The 27,888-nt window shown below is 42.3% G+C and overlaps 1 protein-coding gene across 1 annotated transcript in view; it reads right to left on the bottom strand.

Moving 5' to 3' along the window:
• SLC15A5 (solute carrier family 15 member 5) overlaps positions 1–23,473 on the bottom strand; it is a gene marked incomplete at both ends in the record, with an annotated part of 46,127 nt that extends 22,654 nt beyond the window's left edge. The window contains 5 exons of the mRNA XM_081330664.1: positions 1,371–1,557; positions 1,779–1,999; positions 6,933–7,102; positions 21,172–21,394; positions 23,239–23,473. Coding sequence (XP_081186790.1) covers positions 1,371–1,557; positions 1,779–1,999; positions 6,933–7,102; positions 21,172–21,394; positions 23,239–23,473 — 1,036 coding nt within the window. The remainder of the gene's footprint in view (positions 1–1,370; positions 1,558–1,778; positions 2,000–6,932; positions 7,103–21,171; positions 21,395–23,238) is intronic.
• Between the last annotated feature and the right edge of the window lie 4,415 nt (positions 23,474–27,888).

A 27,888-nucleotide genomic window follows, 5' to 3' on the forward strand; every position in this document is an offset into this window, starting at 1 on the left:
GACTTACAACTGCAATGGAACCCAAGATTTCTGTTGCTAAGTGAGACAGTTCACGTGACCACGGGGGAAGCTGCTATGGTTGTAAGTGTGAAAAATGGACATAAGTCACTATTTTTAGTGATGTTGTAACTTTGAAGGGTCATTAAATGAACTGTGGTATGTCGAGGACGACCTGTATAAAAAAAAATCAGGAAAATAAGCAAATGTATAACATTAAGAAAACCAAGATCATGGCATCCAGCCCTCTCAATTCCTGGCAAATAGATGGGGAAGAAATGGAGGTAGTGGCAGATTTTATTTTCCTGGGCTCCAAGATCACCGCAGATGGGGACTGCAGCCAAGAAATTAAAAGATGCTTACTCCTGGGGAGGAAAGCAATGGCAAATCTAGACAGCACACTAAAAAGCAGAGATATCACCCTGCCAACTAAGTGCGTATAGTCAAGGCTATGGTCTTCCCAGTTGCAATGTATGGCTGTGAAAGTTGGACCATAAGAAAGGCTGAGTGCCAAAGAATTGAAGCCTTTGAACTATGGTGCTGGAGAAGACTCCTGCGAGTCCCTTGGACTGCAAGGCGATAAAACCGGTCAGTCCTAGAGGAGATCAACCCTGACTGCTCTTTAGAAGGCCAGTTCCTGAAGTTGAAACTCAAATACTTTGGCCACCTAATGAGAAGGAAGGACTCACTGGAGAAGAGCCTCATGCTCCGAAAGGTTGAGGGCAAGAGAAGAAGGGGACGACAGAGAATGAGGTGGCTGGATGGAGTCACTGAAGCATTAGGTGTGAGCCTAAATGGACTCCAGAAGATGGTAGAGGACAGGAAGGCCTGGAGGAATGTTGTCCATGGGGTCACGATGGGTCAGACACGACTTCGCAACTAACAACAACATAACATAGAAATAGCTTATAATAAAGACAAACCTTCCAAGCATTATAAAATACACAAGGGAAAGAAAATAACATTGCAGATTGACATACAACCATTTGTTCAGTGACTATTTGTGGTTACAACGGCACTGGAAAAAAGTGATTTCTGACTGTTTTTCACATTTAACCATTGTTGCAGCATGCCCATGGTCACGGGATCAAAATTTGGACACTTAGCCTGTATTTATGATAATTGCAGTGTCCCAGGGTCATGTGATCCCCCTTTGCGACCCTTTGACAATCAGAGTCAATGGAGAAGCCAGATTCACTTAACAACCGTGCTACTAACTTAACAGCTGGAGTGATTCAGTGGCAAGAAAGGTTGCAAAACGGAGCAAAAGTCCCTTAACAACTATCTTGCTTAACAGCAGTAATTTCAGGCTCAATCGTGGTCATAAGTCAAGGAGTACCTTCCATAATTTGCGCTATTTTTTCAGTACTCACCAATAGAAATCACAGGATACCATCCGCTTGTTTTGGCGTTCAACAAACAAGCATTGACGCACTCCAGAAGGGGTGCCAGAATTAAAAACGGCAAGATGCTTATTAAATTCATGGCAGCGATTGGCAAAAGGAATCCATTCAAATTCAGATTGGAATTCATTGTCTGTATATAATATCCAGATGGAATCTGAATAGCAAAGAGAAATGCTTTAGTCTGGTTGATGATCCAACCTGCTTCCACCCATGGAAAAGACAGAAAATAAAGGGATTTTTTGTTTTGTTTTCTTTTGTTTACCTCCATTTCTGAAGGGGTATGTTTCATTGCATGCTAAAATTAAAGAGACAAAAGTGTGCGTCTGAACCAAACCAAACCAAACCAAATTTAAAACCAAAGCATAACTCACTCACTTGCATAATGCATGATCTATAGAGGATTTGGAAGGCAAATAAAGGAAAGAGACGGACGAGCAATTTTGTGTTTTCCACTTGTGTTTCGGTGTAGTGGCCTCCGTAGTTTTCCTTGGCATGGTCCAGCCAGTTTGCCACATTCCCACTGAAATAGCGGCATTGTACGCAACACAGCTTCAGTGCATTGACAACTATGCCACAGATTGTCAACAGGCAACTACCTAACAACAAGACAGAGGAATTAATAATTTACAACACCGACTTTATAAGACCAAACCTGCCTGCTAGAGCAGTGGGCACTCCTGTCTGAAAGTTTTGGCAGATTTCAACTGGTGAAGAAATTAGGTCAGGGGTTTGCAGTTGCTTAGAAATCTCTCTTCACCACAAAATCCAACCTAACAATTCAAAGGATTAAAGCAACAGGGCAGAAAACCTGCATTTTACTAAATGTACTATAGAGTGGGGTCATTCTTTAGTTCCCATAGGACTTGTTTGTAGACTGAACCTCAGCATAGAAAAATTCAGTAAGATGCAGATAATAACCATATCCCTGATCTGCAAAAACACCCAACTTTTTCTTACTATTGACAGTTGGATCAACCCTAAAAGCTGAGAGCCACACTCCTAAGTGAAGTATCAGTATTATAACACCTGTAGGTATTATGGCAGCTATATCCAACTTCACAAGTGGATCCAACATTAATTTTCAAAAACAGGAATGAAAATGGCTGAATTTATGTATTCTTCTCCAAACCTCTTGGGTGATTTTGGCAGAGAATGCCAATAATAATAATAATAATAATAATAATAATAATAATAATAATAATAATAATAATAATAATAATAATAATAATAATAATAATAATAATAATAAAAATAATAATAATAATAATTTTATTTGTATACCACCCTTCTCCCGAAGGACTCAGGGCGGTGAACAGGGCAATACATGTTAAAAGACAAGAATACAAAAATTAAAAGAGATTAAACAAGATGCCCAAGAACTATAACAATAAGTTAAAATACATAAAAAGCAATAAAACCCAAACCCATCACCCATCAGGCCAGGCCGGCTTGTTCGAACAGGTAGGTCTTTAGGTCGTGCCGGAAGGAGCGGAGGTCGGGCGCCATCCGGAGCTCAACTGGAAGATGGTTCCATAAATCCGGCACGCCCACAGAGAACGCCCTCCCCCTGGGGGCCACCAGTCGACATTCCTTGATCGGAGGCACCCTGAGGAGGCCCTCTCTGTGGGAGCGCACTGGGCGGAGGGAAGTTGATGCCGGCCGCAGGTGCTCCCTGAGGTATTCCGGACCCATGCCATGAAGGGCTTTGTAGGTCATTACCAGCAAATGATGTCTTTTCATGATTGAGATCATTTTTGGATATATATACCTGCACTAAAGACCAGGTACAAGATTGTTTGATCCAGCCAAGATCTCCAGACCACTGATGGGGATCACTGATTGTCAGGTAAAGGGATGGACATAATCCAGTAGGCAATGCTTTAAGTAGCTTAACCAGTGGTGGGATTCAAATATGTGAACAACCGGTTCTCTGTGTGGATGCCGCTTCTGAAAATCCATTCTGGGCCTGGGCAACAAAAAATTAGCTATCAGTTCTGCCAAAGTGATGCAAACTGGCTGAATCCCACCACTGAGCTTAACCCTAAATTAAATAATGGTTTATTCACCACAACAAGCACTACTCAAAAGCAAACAGTTACCAATAGCTATCTAGAATAGAATAGAATAGAATAGAATAGAATAGAATAGAATAGAATAGAATAGAATAGAATAGAATAGAATAGAATAGAATAGAATAGAATAGAATAGAATAGAATAGAATAACACTTTATTAGCCAAATATGATTAGACACACAAGGAATTTGTCTCCAGTGCATAAACTCTCAGTATATAAGTTTGGGAGGATAAGAGAGGAACTCAACAGAATACATAAAATAAACAGTGTAGGAGACAAATAGCAAGAGGAAAAAGTTGATAATTGATATAAGGGATTCTTAGTGACATTGCAGATAATGAGGGTGGCAGACCAAGTGCTTAAATGAGTAAAAGTCTAACAGGATTCTGGAATTGATTTTCTTAGGTCACTTGATTCCAAGTATAAATTGGAAGAATTCCAGGCCGGGGTGCCTCTGGTTCCTTAGGCTGTCCAACAACCTTTGTGGCTAAAGATCCACATATCCATTAAATTAATGTTCTTTCCAGTTCTTATTTTGACCGTCTTAAGTTTGTTTCACCCCATGCTTTTGCGGGTGCATTTTTAAAATTTCTGTAATACGTGAAAATTGTCCAAGAAATGCAATTTTTGCATGCTTTTTCCCTATCTTCTTTTGCATGCTGTTCTCAAAAATACGCGTTTATGTACTTTGCCTAAATACCCCTATTTTAATGGCACGTCCTAGTTTAGAGACCTGTGCCGCAAAGTCTGACAAAGTCAGAACATTGAAGGAAAACCTCAGGCTGGCTTAGGACATTTGTTTGGGAAACGAAAATTAGATCAATACGCAATGCAGTATACTCAAGGATTTTGGAGAATGCATAGAGTTAAGGAGCCTTAAATTTTTCACCTTGATAAGAGGTTCCTTTCATGCTCAGGTGTCATGTCAGCCTTTACCTAATAAAACCTTAGCACTCATTTCAGCTGAAAAAATGACTGCAAATATGTAGGGTCCTGTCTGGTCAAGAAAAGGGGCAATCATATTTTCACTATTGTGCTCCATGCGTATTTTGGTCTTTGCTGGAGTTTGCAGGAAGTCCTTGACTTACAACCATAACTCAGCCTGGAACTACAGTTGTCAATCATGCGGGTCATTAAGAAGGTCATCATGTGAGTATGCCCGATTTTAGACCCTTTTTGCAGCCATCTTTAAATGAGTCACTGTGGTCATTAAGTGAATCCATTGTTCACAATGGGCATTTTTTACTGGAAAAATGTCAATGCTAGTTTCTGACAAAAATCATTTGTGAATCTCAGTGATGTTATCACAGGCCATAAACGGGGGGGGGGCAGGGACGGGAGGGGTGGCCATTGAAACTTTGAATTCTGGTCATAGGTAGCATGGGGAAAGACTCCTAAGTGGACGTTAAGCCAAGGACTATCTGTAATAAAAAATACATTATATGTATGTATCTCCAAACGTGGACGTAATATATCCTGGAATTTTGGAACAAAACTACAGGAGCTGACTAAAGTATGTTTTATAAGCTATATTCCTTTCCTACCTTTGTACCTTTTCTCCCTTTAAATCTTTGGCTCCTCTGTTCTCCTCTGACCTTGAGTTAATCTATGCTACTTAATTACAGTAGTTTAAAAGGCTAGATGGCTCTCTAGATGATTCTCCCCATCCCTATCTCAATCTTTGGTCAACTGCCAATTGTCAAAATTATAGCCGAACAAAGACATGCAAATGAAATCCTTGCTTGACATATGCTGGTCCCACATGTGAAAAATAAAAGACCTCTTTAAAATAGAACTCGGTAATTTCTTTAAGGTCACTGATGGACTTGAATTATTGGCTTGAGAGAAAATTCTAGCCAGATCATCTTATTGGAAGAAGCTAGAACAAGGTGATAACTTTAGCTATTTAGAAACAGGAGTAGCGCTGCTTGAACAATTGGTCAGGGGGTGTGAAAAGAGACAAAAAGCATCCCCAAGGAACAAAAAAACATATCCATCTATTGGGAAAATTAATGCAATCCAGAGAAGATTGGTTTGGAGTAAAATCTGGGATAATTTAGCCAAAACACGACTTCTCTCATAACCCTGGAATCCCAATCACTCTCTTTCAGAGTTAGGGTTTGGGTAGTGCTAAAAGGCACCTGATTAAAAAGACAGAGACCCCGAGTTCTAGTCCTGCCTTAGGCACAAAGTCAGCTGGATGACTTGGGGCCAGTCCTTCTTTCTCAACCTCAGGAAAAAGCAAGCAAGAGCAAACCACTTCCAAAACTCTTGCCAAGGATGCCTTCATTGCTAAACTCCTAAAATTGTCATATTCTTGATTGCAAAGACGGAAACCTTGTGATTCAGAATTTCTCAATAATGGCCTCGCTGACTGAGATGTCTAGATGTTTAGAATTGGAGGGCATCAGATTTGGTCTGGGGGAAAAAATGAAACGCCCTCAATTCAAAGTCAGCTGCTGATATCTACACAGACACATCCATGAAATTTTGGAAGGCAGCCACACTGTGGAAGTAGTTTGCCACTGTTTTCTTCAGTGGTATTGTTTTCAATACCTCATTCTAAGTTACAGACTTGAAATACAATCTTCCATTCAAGTACAAATCGGGTCTGACCTGACTGGGGTGTTTGTGCACCTTCAGATCAGTCTAGGGCTGCTTGAACTGTTGTAAGCCGAGGACTACCTGTATATCCTAGTCAAAGTCGATGTAACTGTGGCCTATATGTGAAGCTTTACGTGTTAAGAGAATCCTTACTGGACAATATTAAATGGCCAATGTTAAAATGTTCATGTTGTGATTCAGTGTCAGCCTGTGCTCCCAGCAGCTGAATCTGAGGAATCTGAGGAGGAGGAGGAGGAGGAGGGGTTTGGAGAGCCTTTGGTGTCAGAGGGAGGCTCTGATGCACTGCAGGACTCTCAGCCTGGCCCCTCCAGTCGTGTTCCTCATGAGGCTCAGCTGTGTGAGGAGAAGGTGTCGAACTCAGAAGACTCACAGCTGAATCTGTTCAGAGACGCTAGAAGCAGAAGGCAATCCAGCAGAGCAGAGCAGCGAAAATCAATGAGGCAACTCAGTGAAAAGAGGAGAAGGCATTGAGAAGCCACATCTGGGGACAGATAATAAAAGAGGAAGGTGTGGGCAGTGCTGGTTGCTGAAGGCAACCGTTCATAGACATTCAAAGAGAATCCTGGTCTGTTCTTCTGTTTGACTCTTGTTTGTTGACTCTAGTTAGATGTTTTGAATCATTTATTGAAGAAAATATTCTGCTGCTTTTTTGTTTGAAAGACTTTATAATTTTGGAATAGGAAATAAATTTGGGTTGGTTTTTCCCCAGCCTATTAATTTGTCAAAAGGAAAAAGGGGTTGTCCCTGTCACACAAACAGGGCTGGTCGTAGGCTGGAACAGAACAGTTCTCCCCACTCGATTAAATCAACCATATAATGTAACTGCTTACCTCTGGGGGGCTGATAAATCATTTCACTACGTGCCATGTGAATTGTGATCAGTCCCATAAGGACAGAAACAAACGGAATAAGAAAGCCCAGGTTTTGGGCCACTGACTGCTGGATGTACGAGATGCTGATGAAGACAAAGGCTGAACTGAGGTTGATCAACCAATAAAACCTGTAAAGGGAAATAGGCAGCAATCATTATTTTTAGAGACAGATGAAAAAGAACTTTTATTTGTGAGAAGAAACTGGTGCCTTTTCCAATGGAAGTCACAGTGCCAGCCTGAATGGGATAAACCCAGGCCAATGCTCTGCAGGATCCTGTGGTCATGTGATCACTTTTTGTGACCTTCTCACAAGCAAAGGCAGGACAAGGAGCAACGGAGGGAAACTAATCAAGGAGAGAAGCAACCTAGAACTAAGGAGAAATTTCCTGAATTAACCAGTGGAACAACCTGCCTCCAGAAGTGGTCAATGCTCCAACACTGGAGGTTTTTAAGAAGAGACTGGACAGCCATTTGCCTGAAATGGTATAAGGTTTCCTGCCTGAGCAGGGGGTTGGACTAGATGACCTCCAAGATCCCTTCCAACTTTATTATTATTATTATTATTATTATTATTATTATTATTATTATTATTATTATTATTATTATTATTATTATTATTATTATTTATTATGGAAACCAGATTCGCTTAACAACCGTGTTACTAATTTAACAACTTCAGCGATTGACTTAGCAGCTGTGGCAAGAAAGATCATAAAATGGGGGCAAAACTCACTGAACAACTGTCTTCCTTAGAAAAAGAAACCTTGGGCTTAATTGTAGTCGTAAGTCGAGGATTACCTAGTCTATCCTGGTGGGAGCAAGCCCACTAGGATTTTCACATGACAATTTCTTCACCAAGGAGTTTTGCCAGACGGCCTTCATTAGACCTCTGTTGGATTTTTTTTTCTTCTCACAATGACAGACATAATTCAAAAGTGTTTTTTTTTTTAAAAAAAAAACAACCAGTAATTTTAGATCAAAAGCATTTAAGGGACTCCAGAGGTCAAGACAGAATCTTTGTATGCTGGAAGACGAGAGACTGGGGGAATCCCCCAGTGGGTATTAACACTGAACTAAACTATCTTTCATCTTGTTAGAGCAGAATGGCAGTGACTCAGTCAGAGCCATATAACTGCCTAATGGGCCAAAGAGAATACGGGCAGCAGTTGAAGAATGGAATAATGATAGATCCAACTGGAGTGCTTTTTGAAACAGAAATAAAATCATAGGGCTGGAAGCGACCTTGGAGGTCTTCTAGTCTAACCCCCAGCTCAAGGCAGGAATCCTTATTCCATTCTGGGCAAATAGTTGAGCGTTCTTTACTTCAAAATGCCCACCAATTGAACTCCCAGGGCAGTGGTGGGATTCAAATATGTGAACAACCGGTTCTCTGTGTGGACGTTGCTTCCAGAAGTCCATTCTGCTGGGCCTGGGCAACAAAACATTAGCTACCGGTCCTGCCGAACTGGTGCAAACCGTCTGAATCCCTCCACTGTCCCAGGAGGACATGATGGCTTGGCGGTTAAAGATGTTGGGATTGTCAGCTGGGAGGCTGACAGCCTGGGTTCCAGACCTGAGCACAGCAGGATGGTGTAAGCTTCCATTACTTATCCCAGTTCCTGCCAACCTAGCAGTCTGAAAGCAGGCAAATGCAAGTAGATAAATAGGTACCACTTTGGTGGGAAGGTAGCTCACTGAAAGTAACAATGTATTCAATCTAAAAGCCCAAAAAACAACTGTTCAGAAGTCCCAAACACACCGAGGAGTCCATCATCCAACCTGACCCGTTGAGGTTCGTTCACTGAACCATGTTTAAACAGTATTCCGTGCGCCTTGGCATATAGTCATGCTGGCCACATAACAACGGGGATGTCTTTCAGACACTACTGGCTTCCTCAGCTAGGAAACGGAGATGAACACCATCTCCTAGAATCAGGCACAACTGGACAGGGAAAAACCTTTACCTTTATGGGGCAACCACAATTCTGGAAGGCAAGCTGTTTCCTTAATTAATCATTTCTCACTGTTAGGAAATTCCTCCCCTTTCCAGATTGGATCTTCCTCTGAAGAGCTTCTACCCATTGCTTCTTAGTCCTGCCCTCTGGTGCTATGGGGAACAAGTCGACCCCCCTCTTTTCTGGGACAGCCCTTCAAGTAAGTCTTGGAGGAGAGAACTGCTGAGAATCTTTTAGTGGGTGTCAAGAGTGGCCGTGGGATATCTGAATGCTGGAACCTGAGATTCTCTCCAATAAGATCACTACCACATGCCCCAAGAATGATTTTATCAAGAAAGGAGAGTATTTGTAGCTCAGGGTTGAAATGAAGGGTCCTTGGTGCTCTCTGAGTTTGGCTGTCTCCTTGCGAACATTTGCTAGCACTGATGATGTTACCTAGTTTGGGTTATGAAACACCTGCAAGAAAACAACCAGGCTCGGAGAGCACCAAGGACCCCCTCAATGATTTTATCCTTCTTTAGATTGTTTTGGGTCCCTATTAGACAACCAGAATGTGAATCAAGGCAATAGGAGGAGATCCTTCTCTGCTGTTGCCTCAACCTTATGGGACAGCTTGCACCCCAGAGGCAAGCAGCCCCCATTGTTCCCGGTCTCCTGAAAGAGTGTTAAGACCTGCCTCTGCCAACTGGTCTGGAGGTCCAAGCATGCTATGCAAACCCTCGGCGTGGCTGTGGGCTGAAGGTGCTCCCTCTGCCTTTTAACTTTGCAATTGTCCCTTTTAACCTAGTTTGAATTTGGATTTCAAACTTGTTTTCAACTATTGCTTTTATATTATGTTACTGTCCTATCTGTAAACCTCCCAGAGTCAACCTAAGTGTGCCGGGCATATAGAAATTTGATAAACAAACAGATAAATAAAATACATTCTGTTGCTTTTCATCAACTAGCATTCAGCAAATATACTGAGCCTCAATCTACAGGTATCATGTAGCCCACACAGTGTTGTGGATCCACCACTGGACCACTCTCTGGACGTGGGTTCTGAAGAGGAGAATGAGTTTGAGTTGGCAGAGGAAAGCCAAGCGATGGCCCAGGCTGGGGCTCAGAGAGTGCTAGCCGAAGGAGCAGCCTCAGTTGGGTCAATCGGATAAGTGACAGGTTGTGGCTGAACCAGGCTAGCTGTCAGGTCCCCCAAATCCTCATTGTTTCCCTTGCATAGTTATTCTAATTTCGGGGCCTGCCATTCTGCTGGGGGCGGGGCGAGCACGCTTTCGCTTGGGATAACTTTCGCTTTCTACTTTCCCTCTCCTGCCTCTATCATCTTGAGAAAGGAATGTGTCTCCCTTGTCAGGGAGACGGTTGCAGAGAAACGAAAGCTGGAGAAGACCTTGAGATGCGTGCCAACTGTGTCAGCCGGCCACACTTCGTGCCACCAGTGGATTGGCTGGATTTCAGATGGACATTATGACTTTGGAGGGAGGAGGAATTTTGTTAGCTTAACTGTACCGTTTGCACGGGTTTTCCCCCAGATCTCACCTTGACTTCCCTATTGTCACTGACCCCCTAATAAAAAAAATAGCCTTTTGAGACAACGCCTGTTTCAAGAGTTCTGCTTTCTTGGCTGGTTAGTTGAAGTGGGTCCCTACACTAGCCAGAGGTGCAGCAAGTTGGCCAGGATGCGCCAGGAGAGGGCCAGGAGCAGCTGCCACCTATTAGCAATGAGGGGAAGGTGTAGTCCATACCTCCTCATCCAAGGACACGTAGGACAGAGAGGAGAAGGCAGACTACTTGCTACAGCTAGACTACTTGAGAGGAGGTAACCTCGCCTCTGGTGAAGGGCTGCATCCAGTGGTGGGATTCAAATATGTGAACAACCGGTTCTCTGTGTGGATGCCACTTCCGGAAGTCCATTCTGGGCCTGGGCAACAAAAAAATTAGCTACCGGTTCTCCCAAAATGGTGCAAACTGGCTGAATCTCACCACTGGCTGCATCTGAGGACCTGTTTGGGGGGGCTTGAATAAACACCTGTAGAACTCTTGCTATACGTGTGTCTATGTGTGTGTGTGTGGGGGGGGGAAGCGGGGCAGCACACACAGAAGAAATAATGGCGCAATATAAATCTGTAGAGTGGCTAGGCCACTGGAAATCTACTTTATGAAGAATTGCAATTGTGTACCTTAGTGCTGTTCCCATTAACTGGCAAAAAGCACAACGTTTCAGATAAGGGCACTTCCCAGTTTTACCTGAAGAAGTCATACGTTGAATCTAAGTCCATCTGCATGCATAGATTATGTCCTACTCTTGAGTTATCACTCTTTGGGGGCCTGCTCAGGTTACCTGTAAATGCAACTCCAGATTTTCCCAGAGGTGTGAGATACATATAGGGCAGATTTATGTACTATTATATGAGGAATCACAGCTTCTCACTCTCAGATTATGGATTAATTGGCTCAAACTTTCAATCTGACAAAGATAGGGATTTGTTAACTCACTGTACATTTCTGCTTACAGATTAATGGGCAATGAGTAGCTCAAGATAAGCATTAAAATATAGAATTGTTACACATGTAACAGGAAAAAACCCCCAAAATGGAACAACTTTTAACAAGAATGTGCTCAACTTATGTATTCAATTGCAGCTGATTTGTACTGATTTTCAGTTTATGTACTACCAATTTGCAATCTAATAGTTGTAATGTTACATGATTAAACACACACACACACAGAAATCCATTTGTTAAGGTAGTCCATAAGGAATCTCTATAGGATACCAGCTTGAGGAAGCAAACAAGCAACTTACACAAAGTGTACCTTTTTCAGAACTGTTGACTTCCCGCTAGCTAAACATCTGATCCACTCCTGTTTCTTTTGTTTCAATTAATATCATATATATTCATATCCCAGCTATTATCTGGTTGTTGCTTGGTTAGAAGGGAATAATGATGTCTCCAAGTGAAGCTGTGAGCAATTAAGGTATACCCAGAATAGGGACCTCAAAAGACAAGAAGTTAGATTAATAGTGCCTTGCAGTGCAGGGGCCCTCAAAACTCAAGGCAATTATACATTTTTTAAACATAGGCTGGATCTTCCTCACTCCTCCCTCTCACCCCTCCAAGAAAGAAAAAAAAGAGGCCGAAGGTGCCAGTGATTAAAGGAGGGGGAGAGAAAAAAATACACAATGGATAGATTCACAGATTGCACTAAGCTACCCTGTGGGATGGGGTTTTAACAAAATATAACAGAATAACAGAGTTGCAAGGGACCTTGGAGGTCTTCTAGTCCAACCCCCTGCTCAGGCAGGAAACCCTATGCCATTCCAGACAAGTGGCTGTCCAGTCTCTTCTTAAAAGTCTCCAGTGATGGAGCACCTACAACTTCTGGAGGCAAGTTGTTCCACTGGCTACCTGTCGAGAAATTCCTCCTTAGTTCTAGGTTGCTTCTCTCCTTGATTAGTTTCCATCAAACATATAAAACATCAAGCATATTACATTAATTTTGTATTCACTTCATGTGTTGTAGGTAGCCAGCCACTGTGCCACCATTTATAAGTTGCTGACAGCTCTGGGTAGCTCTCCAAAAATAATAATGTATTCAATCTAAAAACCCAGAAACAACTGTTCAGAAGTCCCAAACACGCTGAGGAGTCCATCATCCAACCTGACCCGTTGGGGGATTTGTTCACTGAATCATGTTTAAACAAAACATGCCTTCATGTGATGTGACGTAACATGGTCATAAAATGGGGCAAAACTCATTTAACGCCTGCCTTGCATACCAAGAGAAATGTTGGACTCAGTTGTGGTTATAAGGACTACCTCTACCACTTTTTAAAAACCTCCCTAGTTAGACACAAACAACCTAGATTTCAATAGATCGGGGTATGAATAATAATAATAATAATAATAATAATAATAATAATAATAATAATAATAATAATAATAATTATTATTATTATTATTATTATTTTATTTGTATACCGCCCTTCTCCCGAAGGACTCAGGGCGGTGAACAGGGCAAACATATAAAAATGCAAGAATACAAACATTAAAAAAGATTAAACAGGTGCCCAGAAGCTAAGAACAATAAATTAAAATACATTAAAACAATATTAAAATCTAAACCCATCACCCATCAGGCCAGGCCGGCTTGTTCGAACAAGTTGGCCCTTGTGAGAGACTGGGGCCTTCCAACATGCCATCATAAGAAATAGCCCTTTAAGAAAAGATTTCTGAACTGGTGCTTTTTCGCCCTTCCTCTGCTCTCCTTTCCTTGGCTGCTATATGTTTTCAACTTTAATCAGCTCCCAGGAAGGATTACAAACCTCTGTAAATGGTTTGCAGAGAGATGGTCTTCCCTAAATAAACCTACATCATTTATGGCCAATGAAGCTGACTGGAAATAGATTTAGGTGAAATACTTCTCAACACAGCCTATAATTAATCTGTGGAATTCATTACCCAAGACATACTTATGGCCAAGTAATGGGGATGGCTTTAAAAGGGGTTTTTATACTTTCATGGAGGGTAGGCCTATCCGAAGCTAACAGCCTTGGAGTCCATATGCTGTCTCCACGTTTAGGGCAAGATGCCTCCCACATACCAGCTTCAGGGGAATAATGGAAGGAGAATAGCACTTAGCGATAGCCCTTAGACCAGGGGTAGGCAACCTTGGCTCTTTGATGACTTGTGGACTTCAACTCCCAGAATTCCTGAGCCAGCCATGTTGACTCAGGAATCCTGGGAGTTGAAGTCCACGAGTCATCAAAGAGCCAAGGTTGCCTACCCCTGCCTTAGACGTATATACTGCTTCACGGTGCTTTACAGCCCTCTCTAAGCAGTTTACAGAGTCAGCATATTGCCCCCAACAATCTGGGTCCTCATTTTACTGACCTCGGAAGGATGGAAGGCTGAGCCAACCTTGAGCCAGTTCAGAATCGAACTCCTGGAGTGAGCAGTGAGTTAGCCTGCCGTACTGCATTCTAACCACTGCGGCACCACAGCTAAGGGGGCGGGACCACTTGGGTAGGGTCGTTTGGGAAGTCCAAGATAGGTCATGGAAGCATCTAAAATACCTTCCAAAATGCAGAAGAGACCTCAACTGAGAGGTTCCAGGAGTCACAGAGAAGATGTTGGGGGACCCTCCTTTTTGAATCATAATCTAAGAAATGCAAATCAGCCACTGTGGAGTCAGGGAGTAGATTACTTCAGACGGCAAACTTACAGGGACGGGGGCGGGGGGAAAGATGTAGTTGTATTTGGTTAGTTCTATTACTATGAAGGGAGACAGTTTGGTCTAGTGATTAAGGTACCAGGTTAGCTATCCAGAGACCAGGAGTTCTGGTCCCAATTTAGGCACAAAACCAGCTGAGCGACCTTGAGCCACTTACTGTCTCTTAAACCTAGGAAGAAGAAGCAATAGCAAACCATTTCTGAAAAATCCCAGCAGTCACTCAGGGCCAACACTGACTCAAAGCACCAAAAGAAAAACAAAATACAGGTAGTCCTCAACTTATGACCACTCAATTAACGACTGTTCAAAGTGATGAAGGTGCTGGTCCTTGCACTTATGATTCTTAAGAGCGTCCCTGCAAATTATGTGGTCGTATTTTGGGACCTTGGCAACTGGCATGTATTTATGACAGTTGCTGCATCCTGGGGTTGCATGATTGCCACTTGCGACCTTCACAAAATGCTTCCAACAAGCAAAGTCAGTGGGGGAAACTGCCTTTTCTTTGTGAGATGTGTTTAATGACCACTGCAAAAAGGCTATAAAATTGAGCAGAACTCACAACAATTGCATTGCTTAGCAACAAAGGTTCTAGTCCCAAGTGTGGTCATAAATCAAGGACTATCTGTATTACAACAGTATTTTCCTTCCTTCCTTCCTTCCTTCCTTCCTTCCTTCCTTCCTTCCTTCCTTCCTTCCTTCCTTCCTTCCTTCCTTCCTTCCCATCCATCCTAGAAATTCATTTTCTCACTTGACTTTCTTCAACTAGCCTAAACTTCTACAAAACTCTGCTCAGATTACCTCAAGGATTTATTTTAGAAAAAAATTAATCTTTTCTTTTGTAATCAACGCTAGGAAATGTCACTTTGATTAAATAACCCACCTTCTCCTGAATTACTAGGACTGCAGTACCTTAAATTCTCCGGAGCAACCATTTAGATGTATCTTCAGCCTTAATTCTCTGGAGTCTTATTTAATCAAAATGATGTTGCTAATTAAGGATTAAAACCCAGAATTGAATTTTTAAAAAGGAAGCCCTTTCTCTTTCATTCTCTTTTGCGTAGGTCAAGGAGGAAGAATTTGCTGGGAAGAACCAAACAACACTTTTCCCTTCGGTAAAGCTGCAATATTTAGGAACAGACATCTTCCAAAAGGAGAGATGTCAAAGTAATTGGGAGGGCTGGTGGTGGAGAAAAAAGAAGCTAAGCTGAGTAAAACCATTCTCCAAGGAAACAAAAAGTAGCACATTCTCATTGAAGCTTTAATTCTCAATAATAAAATGTATTCAGCTTCATTAGAGCACATTTTCGAAGTTTCTGTGCTCCTCTCCCACGTTCACAACGGTAAAGAGTGATGAGACTGGGTCACATCTGAAGCTTCTGTAGAATGTTGTTGAGATGATCTCCTGAATTTTGTTGAAGGATAATCTGTAGCTGAGGGGAGAAATTTCCTTTGTGACATCCCTCCACTTCCAAAACTCGCACAAAAACATACAACTCAAGCCAAACAGTCAGCCATGAGGCTTTACAAGCCTGTACAGTGGGCTCAATATCAAAGAGGCTCCCTGAAAAAGAGGGGGGGGGTTTCACCCTATTTTCCAAAGCACCTGAAGGCAAGACAAGAAGCAATGGATGGAAACTAATCAAGAAGAGATCCAAGCTAGAACTAAGGAGAAATTTCTTGACAGCGAGAACAATTAATCAGTGGAACGACCTGCCTCCAGAAGTGGTGGGTGCTCCAATTCTGGAAGTTTTTAAGAAGAGATTGGACAACCATTTGTCTGAAATGGTTATAGGGTTTCCTGCTTGAGCAGGGGGTTGGCCTAGAACAAGACCTTTCAACCAGTGGTACGGGTACCACCTGCGGTACATTGGCACCTAGCAGGTGGTACGTGACCATCCTAGAAAAGTGGTAGTGGGGGAGGGGAATGAGCTGAACTGGTGGCAGCGCCGCACAAGCCTGAGCGAGAGATGGCTGGAGCTGCAGGGATGTCACGGCTCAGGGGAAGCACCAGGATCAGCTGGAGTTGGCACTCATCCTGGCGCTTCTGCTGAGCCCAGAAGAAGCGCCGATCAGCTGGAATGTTGCAGCATCTCCAGGGTCTTGTGATTTACATTCAGATGCTTGGCAACTGATTCATATTTATGACAGTCACAGTGTCCCAGGGTCATGTGGAGTGACCTAAACCTGCTGCAACCACCCAGCAGATGGGGGGGAATAAAAACCAAACACCCCACCCCACCCCCGCTGCCAATCCTCAACAGAAATGCTCACAACAATGAAAACCTCGGACAGGAGGAAGAGCACTGCTGGGCAGGCAGGCAGGCGTCTTGCTCGGCTGTGGCTTGGGGGGCACTTTTTTCAGTACCATTGTAACTTCAAACAGTCACTAAGCGAACTGTTGTAAGTCGAGGACTACCTGTACTTCATCACTTTTTTCCTTTTTTTTTCTGGTCATCAAGTTTTTGACACCTTGCTAGGTGACTGGTGGTACTCGGATGTTGCCGTATCCTAAAAGTGGTACAGTGGGTGAAAAGGTTGAAAAGCCCTGGATTAGAAGACCTCTGAGGTCTCTTCCAACTCTGTTATTCTGTTACTCAGTTGCCTTACGTGAATACTTTCTCTCCTTCATTGTTTCCATGGGTGGAATTGCAGATGCTGCTTAAGACATTGCTACCGAATAATATCAATGCTGACTTTTACCTTCCTATTTAATCCAAAAAGAAAAACAGACTATCAGTTTTAAAATGTCTATTTTGGGGGGTCCGTGGAGCTGTCTGAGCTTGGATGTTTTCTTGCAGATGTTTCATTACCAACTAGGGAGCATCATCAACGATCATGATTGTTAAGTATCATGGGTAGACCGGTCAGGACAGATGACAGGACGTCGAGGTTTCAGCTAAAGCTTTATTGTGGTTGAACTGAGGAGTCTCCACAGCTCAGCTCCTTTAAATACTGTTGCCGGCAAGCCGGTGTCCAATCCACATCCTTAAAGGGTCCCGCCAGAATGGCCTGACCAATAGGACGGGAGTTATGACGCCACCTGTTGTTGCCGGGTGTTACTCAGCTGATGTTCAGCTGAGCTGTCAGCATAACAATTATATTAAATATATAACAATGATGTTACCTAGTTGTGTAATGAAATGTCTGCAAGAAAACAACGTTCAGGGAGCACCAAGGACCACACAGTTCAACTGTGTGCTACGGTTGCAGGAATTGGGTATGTCCACTTTAATGAAAAGAAGGACTAGGGGTGACATGATAGCAGTGTTACAATATCTTAAGGGGCTGCCACAAAGAAGGGGGGGTCAACCTATTCTCCAAAGCACCTGAAGGCAGGACCAGAAGCAACGGATGGAAACTGATCAAGGAGAGAAGCAACGTAGAATTAGGGAGGGATTTCCTGACAGTTAAAACAATCAGTGGAACAACTTGCCTCCAGAAGTTGCGGGTGCTCCAGCAACGAAAAATTTTAAGAAGAGATTGGTAGCTATTTGTCCAGAACGGTATATGGTTTCTAGCCTGAGCGGGGGGGGGGGGGTAGGACTAGAAGACCTCCAAGATCCCTTCCAACTCTGATACTCTGTTATTCTTCTAATGTGCATTTCCCCCCCCCCCCCGATGTTGAAGTTGCTATTCCAGTTCCGCTGTTGGCACCACATCTGCTTACCTCAATTGCTCTCTCTCACGGATGAAAAATTATCAAGTTGCATCCGATTTGCTTGCTTAAAAAAACCAACAACCACCTCTCCCCCCCCCTCCCCTATGCTTGCCCAGGAAAGAAAAAGAAAAGCAGTTTTTGATTTACACCTCAACAATATCCTGAGAGGCTATTCTGAAGTGAGAACTTGGCTTTGTTAACAAGACTCCTAATGAAGGAAGATAAAAATAAATAAAGATCCTCATTAGCTCCAGACCTTTGAAGAGAAGAAAGGTACTATCCAGTTAGGAAGGATCTTCAAGCTTTCTACTCAATTGAGCATCTCTCTCTCTCTCTCTCTCTCTCTCTCTCTCTCTCTCTCTCTCTCTCTCTCTCTCTCTCTCTCTCTCTCTCTCTCTCTCTCTCTCTCTCTCTTTTTTTTTTTAGAAAAACCTGGGCTGCTTCCAACATATCCAAACCAGAAAAACAAGGATCGGTATACAGTTATACAAGCTCTCATTTCTTCTCCTTGGTCCAGAACTTAATTAACATTCATGAATTCGATAACTGCAAACTTTACTGAAGTGCCCATCCAATGTTTCTTTTCATCTCCCTTACAATTTGTTCTCAGTTCTGCTTTTAGGCTATTCTTAACCTTTCTTTTTCCCACCCTTTCTCAAACAAGCCTTGCCTATTCTCTTTTCAGTCACTCCTCCATTTCCAAAAAATAGAAATATATGCCCCTTTGCTAGGGACGCGGTGGCTCAGTGGGTTAGGACTCTGAGCTTGTTGATCAGAAGGTCAGCAGTTTGGCGGGTCGAATCCCGAGTGCCACGTAACAGAGTGAGCGCCTGTTACTCGTCCCAGCTTCTGCCAACCTAGCAGTTCGAAAGCACGTAAAAATGCAAGTAGAAAAATAGGGACCACTCCGGTGGGAAGGTAACAGCGTTCCGTGTGCCTTTGGCGTCTAGTCATGCTGGCCACATGACCACGGAGACGTCCTCGGACAAGCGCTGGCTCTTCAGCTTTGAAACGGAGATGAGCATCGTCCCCTAGAGTTGGAAACGACTAGCATGCATGTGCGGGGGAACCTTTACCTTTATCTTTTTACCTTGCTAGGGAAATCATAGATGCGATTTTATAGCTCAACTCTCTCCTACAAACGTTATTTTCGTGAGTCCTTCTGCAGAGAAGAACCAGACAAACACTCCCCAGATGAAGTTCCTTCAAATGCCTTAACATGCAATGAGACATTTTAGAACTTTAAAATTAAATCTTCTTCAATTAACCTGAACTGCTCTGTTAAAAGTTTTCATCACAGCTAAGCATATCCAACCGACCACCCATTCTGTATTAAATATATGACCGAGCTTTGCTAACCATCGTGCTTTCGACACCTTTTCTGCTTATTGCACTTGTGGGATTTTTAAATTTTTGTTTCAGTGTAAAATGAAGTATGAAGACAATAGTCATCCACAGTGTCTGAGCCTTAATTTCGCAATTAAAATTGGGCTAAAAATCAGAGGGGAGACTTAGCCAAGCAGTAACACATGTGAAAAGAATCTGGGTGTTCTAGTAGATCAAAAGTTCAACATGAGTCAAGAGGGTGATGCAATTGCCAAAAGACAAATGCTGTTTTGGGATCTATTAAGAGGAGCATAGGATCCAGATCACAGGATTTCTCCAGTCAGGCCCCAGTTCTGGACATCACAGTCTAAAATCCAGCTCAAGAAATGAGTTTCTTCAGAGGAAGCCTGCATAATGGTGAGGGACTGGAAATGAAGTCTTGTGAGGATTGATGAAAAGAACTGATAACAATAATCAATTTCTTTCATACGTTGGCCAGCTCCCAGCAACAAATGGGTCATTTACAAATTGTTTGAAAGGATAAAACCCAGAAAACTAACATGTGTCAAAATGAAGAATAAAAATGGCAAGGATGATCAAGCCAGCTCGGAAAACTCATACAATCAAAAGGGGTCTTCAGTTATCCTTGCCAAAGGCCTGGGAGAAGAATAAGGTCTTCAAGTCCCTTTGAAACACAAGTAGTAGGGACTGTTCAAATCTTGGGGGCAATCTTATTCCAGAGGGCAGAGAAGCTGAGCTTCTGGAGTTCTAATACTGTAGATGGCTTTGTTTAATTCAAGGAACCTGGAGTGCAACCAACCTTACCAGATCCAATCAACTGGGCAGAGACTATAGGAGACTAGCAGGTCTTCAATCAACCAGGCCCTATGCCATTAGCAGCTTTATAGGTAATGACCAACCTTGCACCCAGAAGCAAACTGGCAACCAATGCAGCTCATGAAGCAGAGCTGTTACATGGGCAGTTTGAGGCATGCCCATCATTGCTTGCATGGGTGCCCTCTGGACCATTTGAAACTTCCAGGTGGTCTTGAAAGGCAGCTCCATGCAGAGCACATTGCAACAGTCAAGCTGTGGGATGAACAAGGAGTGACTAACTATCTGAAGGGACCCACAACCTAAGCAATGTTAAAATTGGCACGAAGTTCTGCAGAGCACCCATGAAGCTACACCAAGGCCATGATTGCTACCTGCTCATCAAGCAGGACTATTAAGTCCAGGAAGACCCCCAAATTGCACATCATCCTTAAATGGGAAAGTGCCACCCTGTCCAAGATCAGAGGTGAATATCCCCAGATTCAGATGGCCCAAACACCCAAAGCCACTCAGTCTTGATAGGTTTGATTTGGAGATGGTTACTCTCCATCGAAATCCATACAGCCTCCAGGTACTGGGATGGAAGCTTGACAGCTTCACTTGACCTGAGTCAAAAGATATCACTGGATATCCTCAATGCACTCATGATACTGAACCCCAAGCTGGCAGTTGACTCCATGGTTTCATGTAGATGTTGAAAAGGATGAGAGAGAGAGAGGACATATTTACCTTGCAGCAGAGAAGATTAAGAGGAAATATATAGGAGTTTTCAGAAATCTGAAGGCCATTAAATAGAGGGAGAGTCGATTTCATCTCTTTTGCCTGAGAAATTCCAGGTTAGATATCAGGAGGAATTTTCTGACAATAAGACCTGTCAACAATGGAAAAGCTTGCCTTATGAAGTGATATGTCTTGCTTCATTGGAGATCTTTTAACAGACCTGTCTAAAATGCTTGAAAGGATCCTGGATCAAGAGGAGGTTGAACTACGTAGATGACTTTTGAGGGGCTTCTGTAATAAATTGACTCATCAGCAACCATTGGACCTTACTATTTGCCGTCTTTGATAATTAGCTATACAAGTGAAACCTTGGCATTAATTTCCATAGCCTGCAACAAACCAACCATTTTCAGATTTTCCAAAATGTTACCCTCCCACAGTTGACCATTTGTATCACCTACACCTGGCACTGACCAGTTGAAGAAGGACAGAAGCTCCTTTGGTCTATGTTCATCAACGTGGTAAACACTTAAAGGGCACACAATGGCTCTTATTCCTCCAGAGCCAAGGCAGGTGGCCAACAACGCAATGTAGAAGAGGGCTTCCTGCTTCTTTTTAGCCAAAGTGTGAAGGACGTAGTGCTTATCTATGAAAAAATCCTCAAAAGGGAAGGCCACCACAGGTAGTAGGGCTGTACCTGAAGAAAGAAAGAGGAACATCTGAAAGCATAAAATGGACATGTCATTTTGGGAAGTTCTGAGGGAACAAGGACTTTTTGAATATGTAAGTGCGTTATAAATTTTGGGAGCGGATCATGGTGGCTCTTACAAAAGGGCCAAAGGTAGCCCTTGACTTACAACCATTTGTTTAGCGAACAAATGTTACAACACTGTAAAAAGTTATTTACAACTGGTCCTTGCACTTAAGACTGTTACACCATCTCCATGGTCATGTGATTAAAACTAGGGCATTTGGTAACCAGCATTTACAATGGTTGCACCATCCCCAGGGCCATGTGATTGTTATTTGTAATCTTCCCAGTCAACGTCTGACAAGGTAAGTCAATGGGGGAAGCCAGCTTTGCTTAACAGTGTGAGTTAGCAAATGCAATGATTTGTTTAACAACCATGGCAAGAAGGGTCATAAAATCAGGCACAGCCCATTTAACAACCACCTTGCTTAGCAATGGCAATTCTGGTCCCAATTGTGGCTGTTAAGTCGAGGATTACCTATGTTACAAGTGAGGTTGGGGACTAACAAAATGGCTGCCCTAGTGGACTTTGCCAGTTAGAAGATACAGTTTACTGTCCTGTCACTCCCTCTCGATTATCTCAGTTGAAGCTTTGTCCTTTTTAAAGTCAGCACCTCCAATCAAAGCCACACTGCTGAAGCAGTCTGCCGTTCTGATTTTTTTTTAAAAAAAAATACCCCTGGGACCTCTTGCCAGAGGCATAATAAATTAATAACAGAATAACTGAGTTGGAAGGGGCCTTGGGAAGTCTTCTAGTCCAATCCCCTGTTCAGATAGGAGACCCTACAGCAGTGATGGCGAACCTTTTAGAGACCGAGTGCCTAAACTGCAACCCAAAACCCACTTATTTATCACTGGGTGCCAGGTGGGCGTGGCCTACTGGGTGGGTGTGGCTGTGGTGGTCATGGAAGATTGGGTGGGTTTGGCCAAGGTGGGTGTGGTCATCTCAATGTCGCTCGTGGGGAGGGACACCTGTGGGAACAGCTGGTTGAAGAGGGACAGTTGCCACCTCAGAGGCATGGCGCGGGTGGCCACAGGGAGGGCTCTGAGTGCCGCCTCTGGCACCCATGCCATAGGTTCGCCACCACTGCCCTACAGTATACGATTTCAGACAAATGGCTGTCCAATCTCTTCTTAAAACCCTCCAGTGATGGAGCACCTACAATTTCTAGAGACAAGCCGTTCCACTGGTTAATTGTTCTTACTGTCAGGTTGCTTCTTTCCTTGATTGGTTTCCAGCCATTGCTTCTTGTCCTGCCTTCTGGTGCTTTGGAAAATAGGTTGACCCCCCCTTCTTTGTGGCAGCCTCTGAGATATTGGAAGACTGGTATTATGTTACCTCTAGTCCTTCTTTTCATTAACCATTCATCAAAAATAATAAAGCTCCACCTTTAATTTTCTGAAATTAAACCAAAACCTGAAGTACTGTAAAGTCAGAAAGACTAGGGACAATATCACTTATTCTTTCCTTAACTTGATATCAGTTTGAATTTCCTCAAACTTGATAAAACTCTGCTTGTTGTCTCAAAGCCAGTTAGTTTCATCCATTATGGTCTACATGATTTTCATAGCATGAATGGCAGGAAATGCAACACATGTTCAAAAAAAATGTAATTTTTTTTTAAAAAGAAGCCAAATATACTATTTCAAAATATGCCGCACATTCATTTCTCAAATGTCCAGGTTGGTACAGAAACATTTCAGGTTTTATAAAGCCATCATGTGCACACCATCACCATTTGGAAATAATTGCCAGCTACCATAAGGTGCCCCAAGAAAGTGATACCTACCGATAAAATGCAGCAAAGTGCATAGGTACACCAGCCTGTTCCGTCCCACTGGGTGCTCAGCAAGCCAGCCCATCAGCACCGGGGCCACCATGCACGCCCCAGCAAAGCAAACATTGAGCATGGCGGCTTCGTAATTGTGATAACCAAGCTTGATGGTGCAGAAAAGAAGCATGTTGCAGACGATGCCGTAGAAAGTAAATTTTTCACACAATTCCACCAGCAGTAAGCAAACCATCGCCTGGAATTCTTTCTCAAACTTTGAACTAGCCAGGCCAGGTGGATTGGCTTGTCTTCTTTCTATCTTGGAAATGTGACTCAGAAGCTGTTCTTCCTGCCTCAGTCTTAAGTCTAAGAGAGGCATGGCTTGAAGGTTGCTGTGAGCAATGGAGCGTTTGTGAATGTGTCTATGTGTATGTGTGTATGTGTGTGCTTCAGTTTACCCTCTTCTATAATTAACACCTAAGTGAGAGATTTGTGTTAGATTCCATCCTTGGCCACAATTTGCAGAGTGAGTCCTATTTTCATTCTGTTTAAAAAACAGATTCAAAACATTGGTATCAATTTTATAGGATAGCACAACTTTTGCAAAAAAACCAAAGAAAAAAACAAAATCCTACCAAAAAATAAAACCACCCCTGTTTAATTAGCTTGTTAGGTGGCAAACATGATCTGTGCCCTCTCTTACACCTACCTCCAGACCACAATTGCCGATTAAAATTATGTGAATCCAATACAATGTGCAACAAACTTTATCTGTCTGTTACAGATAAAATGCCTCGGCAAAATTCAAGTATTAGGATTGAGAAAATAACATGAGGCTAATATTCCGATGCTTTAATTAAGCAGCCACGAATGAAACTGGAAGTAAACAGATAAAGATGTGATGGATACACATTACAGGGTGAACAACAGCTTATCGTTATTACATTTTGCTATTTTCTTAGTTAAATTCAGATAAGAAAGTTAATTAGGAAAAAAAACTATATTCCACTAGATTTAAGTGTAGTGAGTAGGATCTCCATCAACAAACCTTCTTCCAAATAATTGCAAAGTGCTAATGAAAAGTTTGGGAGCCATGAAGAAAATCACCTGGGATATCTCCAAACCAAAATATATTACATATTTCTTTCTTGCAACTTTGTTCTAATCTCAACCTTCTTTGCAAGGTTTCCAGAAAAATTCTTATATCTGAAATCTATGGTGTCAGTCTGCAGTTCAAACAGAGAGACCCCTTATCACAGGGGTCCCCAAATACTGGGCTGTGGACCGGCACTGGTCTGCAGCCTACCAGGAACCAGGCCGCACAAGTGAGCAAAGCCCCATCTGCACATGCCCAGGATCCAGGCAATGCATGAAACTATGCCCCCACCCCCACTCCACTCCCCAGTCTGTGGAAAAACCAGCCTTCATGGAACTGCTCCCTGACACCCAAAAGGCTGGGGGCTTTTTTCTATGCATTAATATTTAAAGCGGTGTCTCTCAGCCTTGGTCTCTTTATGATGTGTGGACTTCAACTCCCAGAATTCCTTAGCCAGTGTGGTAGCTAGGGCATTTTGAGAGTTGAAGTCCACACATCTTAAAGTAGCCAAGATTAAGAAAAACTGCAGAGACATCACTTGTTTGTAATCTTCCTGTTTTCACATCATTTATTTTGTCTATTTATACAAGAAAGTAAGCAAATTTCAGTTAAGGTGAAATCAGAGAACAGGTTCACAGTTCATACTGTAGCCATCATATTGGAAACACTGGCTGGATTCACATTTTTAAGCTGTTGCTTAGGGACTCATGGTTTTTTTTTAAAAATAAACCATAATTGGCTGAGTTCATGCCACATATTAAGCCATAAATTAACCCACTGCATAGGCCATGAGGTTTGTGCAACAGGCTAAAACATAAACCAGCCAGTATTGCAAAGCGTAAGCAGCATATACATGCAGGTAAAAAGAGAAACCATGATTTACAAATCAAAATGGCTGGCTAAACCAAACAGTTATTCTAAAAAAACAAAAACCCATGTCATATTTTTAGCCCATCTTTTCTTCAACTTCTTTTCACAAACCTGGTAAATTTATTTTATGCTAAAATAGATCGAATAATCTGCAAACTCACCTCTTAATCTGCATTCTCTCTTATGAATGAGACTTCTTCCTGTGAGAAAAACATGGATCTCATCATGTTTTTCATCTTTGATTTGTGCCTTCAGCTGGAATTAATTTGAACCGTAACATTAAACTGAATGCTAGACATTTAAATTCTTGTATTTTATGTGATCAGTGAATATTTGTAAACTCCTGGTGACCGTTTTTCATAAAGTTAACACTTTTTGAATAGTAAACACAACCTGCTCACTTATTTATCCAATTATGGCTAAAACATAAGGTAGCTTGTCTGGTTTTGTTTAGAGCACTCTGTGAATACCACTAATTTGATTGATTGCTGTGTTTGATTGATAACCCAGTTTATCAATCACACAAATGTGCCTGGATACTTCTACTCTTAATATTGCAAGCAGTCTGCTCCAACCTAGTCTCCTCTTCACTGGGTAGATAATAGTTTCCATTACTGCCAGCCAGCAAAACTACTCTGCGATGGCAGAAATGACAATCCAATTCAATTTAGGACAGTTGGTGGTGACTTACCTGTCTGCTCTTGTCCTTGGCCAGCTGCTGAGCCTTCAGTTCTGTAGTATGTTCTGAGGCCCAACCCTGAAACCACTTAGCTCCATGGAAGAAATCTTATGCACACTTACTTGCAAGTAGATCCTGTTGTTCACAACAGGACATTCTTCTAGATAAATATGCAAAGGTCAGAGCACAGTCATCAAAGATGGAGAGTCTCTTAGTTCCCCAGGAATTTACATTTCATACATTCAGCCTGTTTAGGTTAACAGAAGGAAATGTTCTACAGATTACAGTATTACAAAGTACTGTGAGAGATTGTGGTAGAGAGTTGGAATATAAGAAAGCAAAACCATTTGACCAAAGAGGGACTTTTCAGATTTAGGGTTACAGCATGTATACTTTTTTTTTAATAATTTGGAACAGTGGTCAAGCCACTCTGTAACTCAGGATATATTTGCATGATTTATGGTGTTTCCAGGAACAAGAGTTTCAGATATTATATAATATTCTTGGAAGGTCAGTGTAAACTAAAAGGGGAAAAGGTGTGGAAATAAGGCAATAAAGACACACACACTATAAACTTCCTTTCTGATTACTGGAGGGCACAATAGGGTTGCTTCCGGTTGCCTTGTTGTCTTGTGAGTCTAGCCCAGGGGTCTTCAAACTTGGCCCTTTTATGACTTGTGGACTTCCAGAATTCCTCAGCCAGCGCGCCTGGGAGTTGAAGTCCACAAGTCATAAAAGGGCCAAGTTTGAAGACCCTTGGTCTAGCCATTACAGCCTGGCTTATGACTTAGTACATTGCATGACTGCAGCCATAGAACATATAATTACAATACCTTTAACACCCTCAAACAAAAACATCTTTCTATCCCAGGTCTTTGGGAAGAACTTGATAGGTGGATAAAAGTGCCTAATCCAGCCTAAACATCTGGCTGACAAAATACATAGACTCGCAAATAGAAGTAGAATGACAATGGCAAAAGAAAGCAAAGATAGCGCTAGTAGTGATAGGCACCTTGGGTGCAATCCCAAAACAATTGGAGCACCATTTGAACACCAGCGGCATTGACAAAATTTCCATCAGTCAATTGCAAAATGAAGCTTTACTTGAAACAGCTTATATCCTGCGACAATACTTTTAGCACCATCTGCCTATCTGAGGACCTTGGGGAAAAACTGGATAGGTGGACAAAAATGCCAAATCTAGTCTAAAAATGTGGCTGACTCTGTGACCAGCACAGATAGTTCTTGTTTTATGATTGTGATTTGGATTGGCAATGGTCATTAAGGGATGCAGTCATAAAGCATGATGTCACATGACCATGATGCCTTACAACAGCAGTGGCAGCAGTTCTGGTTGATGTTGTTAATTGTGGTTGTTAGCTACGACATCACTTGATCACCATTTTATGACATGCTGCCGACTTCCTCAATAATTTTGCTTGTTGGAAGCTGACAGTGAAGGTTGCAACCTTAGGGATGCAGCGATGGCCTCAACTCCTCTTTTAATGCTGTTGCACTTCTGAATGGTGTCACTGAATTAAATGATGACCACCTGTAATATTATAAATGTCTCACCCAGCTCTCCATGACTCTGGAAAGCTCACAATAATTAAAGAAATTACAGTAAAATCAACAAAACATAGAAAAGATAAAAGATGGCAAGCATGATGGGCGCACACTGTGTATGTACGTAATGCATGCATGTATGGTAAACTACTAATGTGTTGGCATGTAGCCATGTTCAGCAATGATTTTATTACCCTGCAGGATTCAATATGGTCTCTCTTAGCATCAATGGATGATAAATACTTATTGTTCCTCTTTTCTTTCTCCTTCTATATCTCCTTCTTTGTTAGCTGCAAAGCAAACATATACATTATATCTGTGCCAGGCAGTTTTTCATGTATTCATAAGTTCCTGTCTTACTTGCACCTATCCGACGTTTTTATAATTCAGAGGTAATTGCATTGTGATTATTTTTCATGATGCGTGGTGAAGTTTTATATCGGGCAGTCGGCAGGTA

The sequence above is a fragment of the Vipera berus genome, assembly GCF_964194415.1.
Source record: "Vipera berus genome assembly, chromosome: 6".
Lineage (NCBI taxonomy): Eukaryota > Metazoa > Chordata > Lepidosauria > Squamata > Viperidae > Vipera > Vipera berus.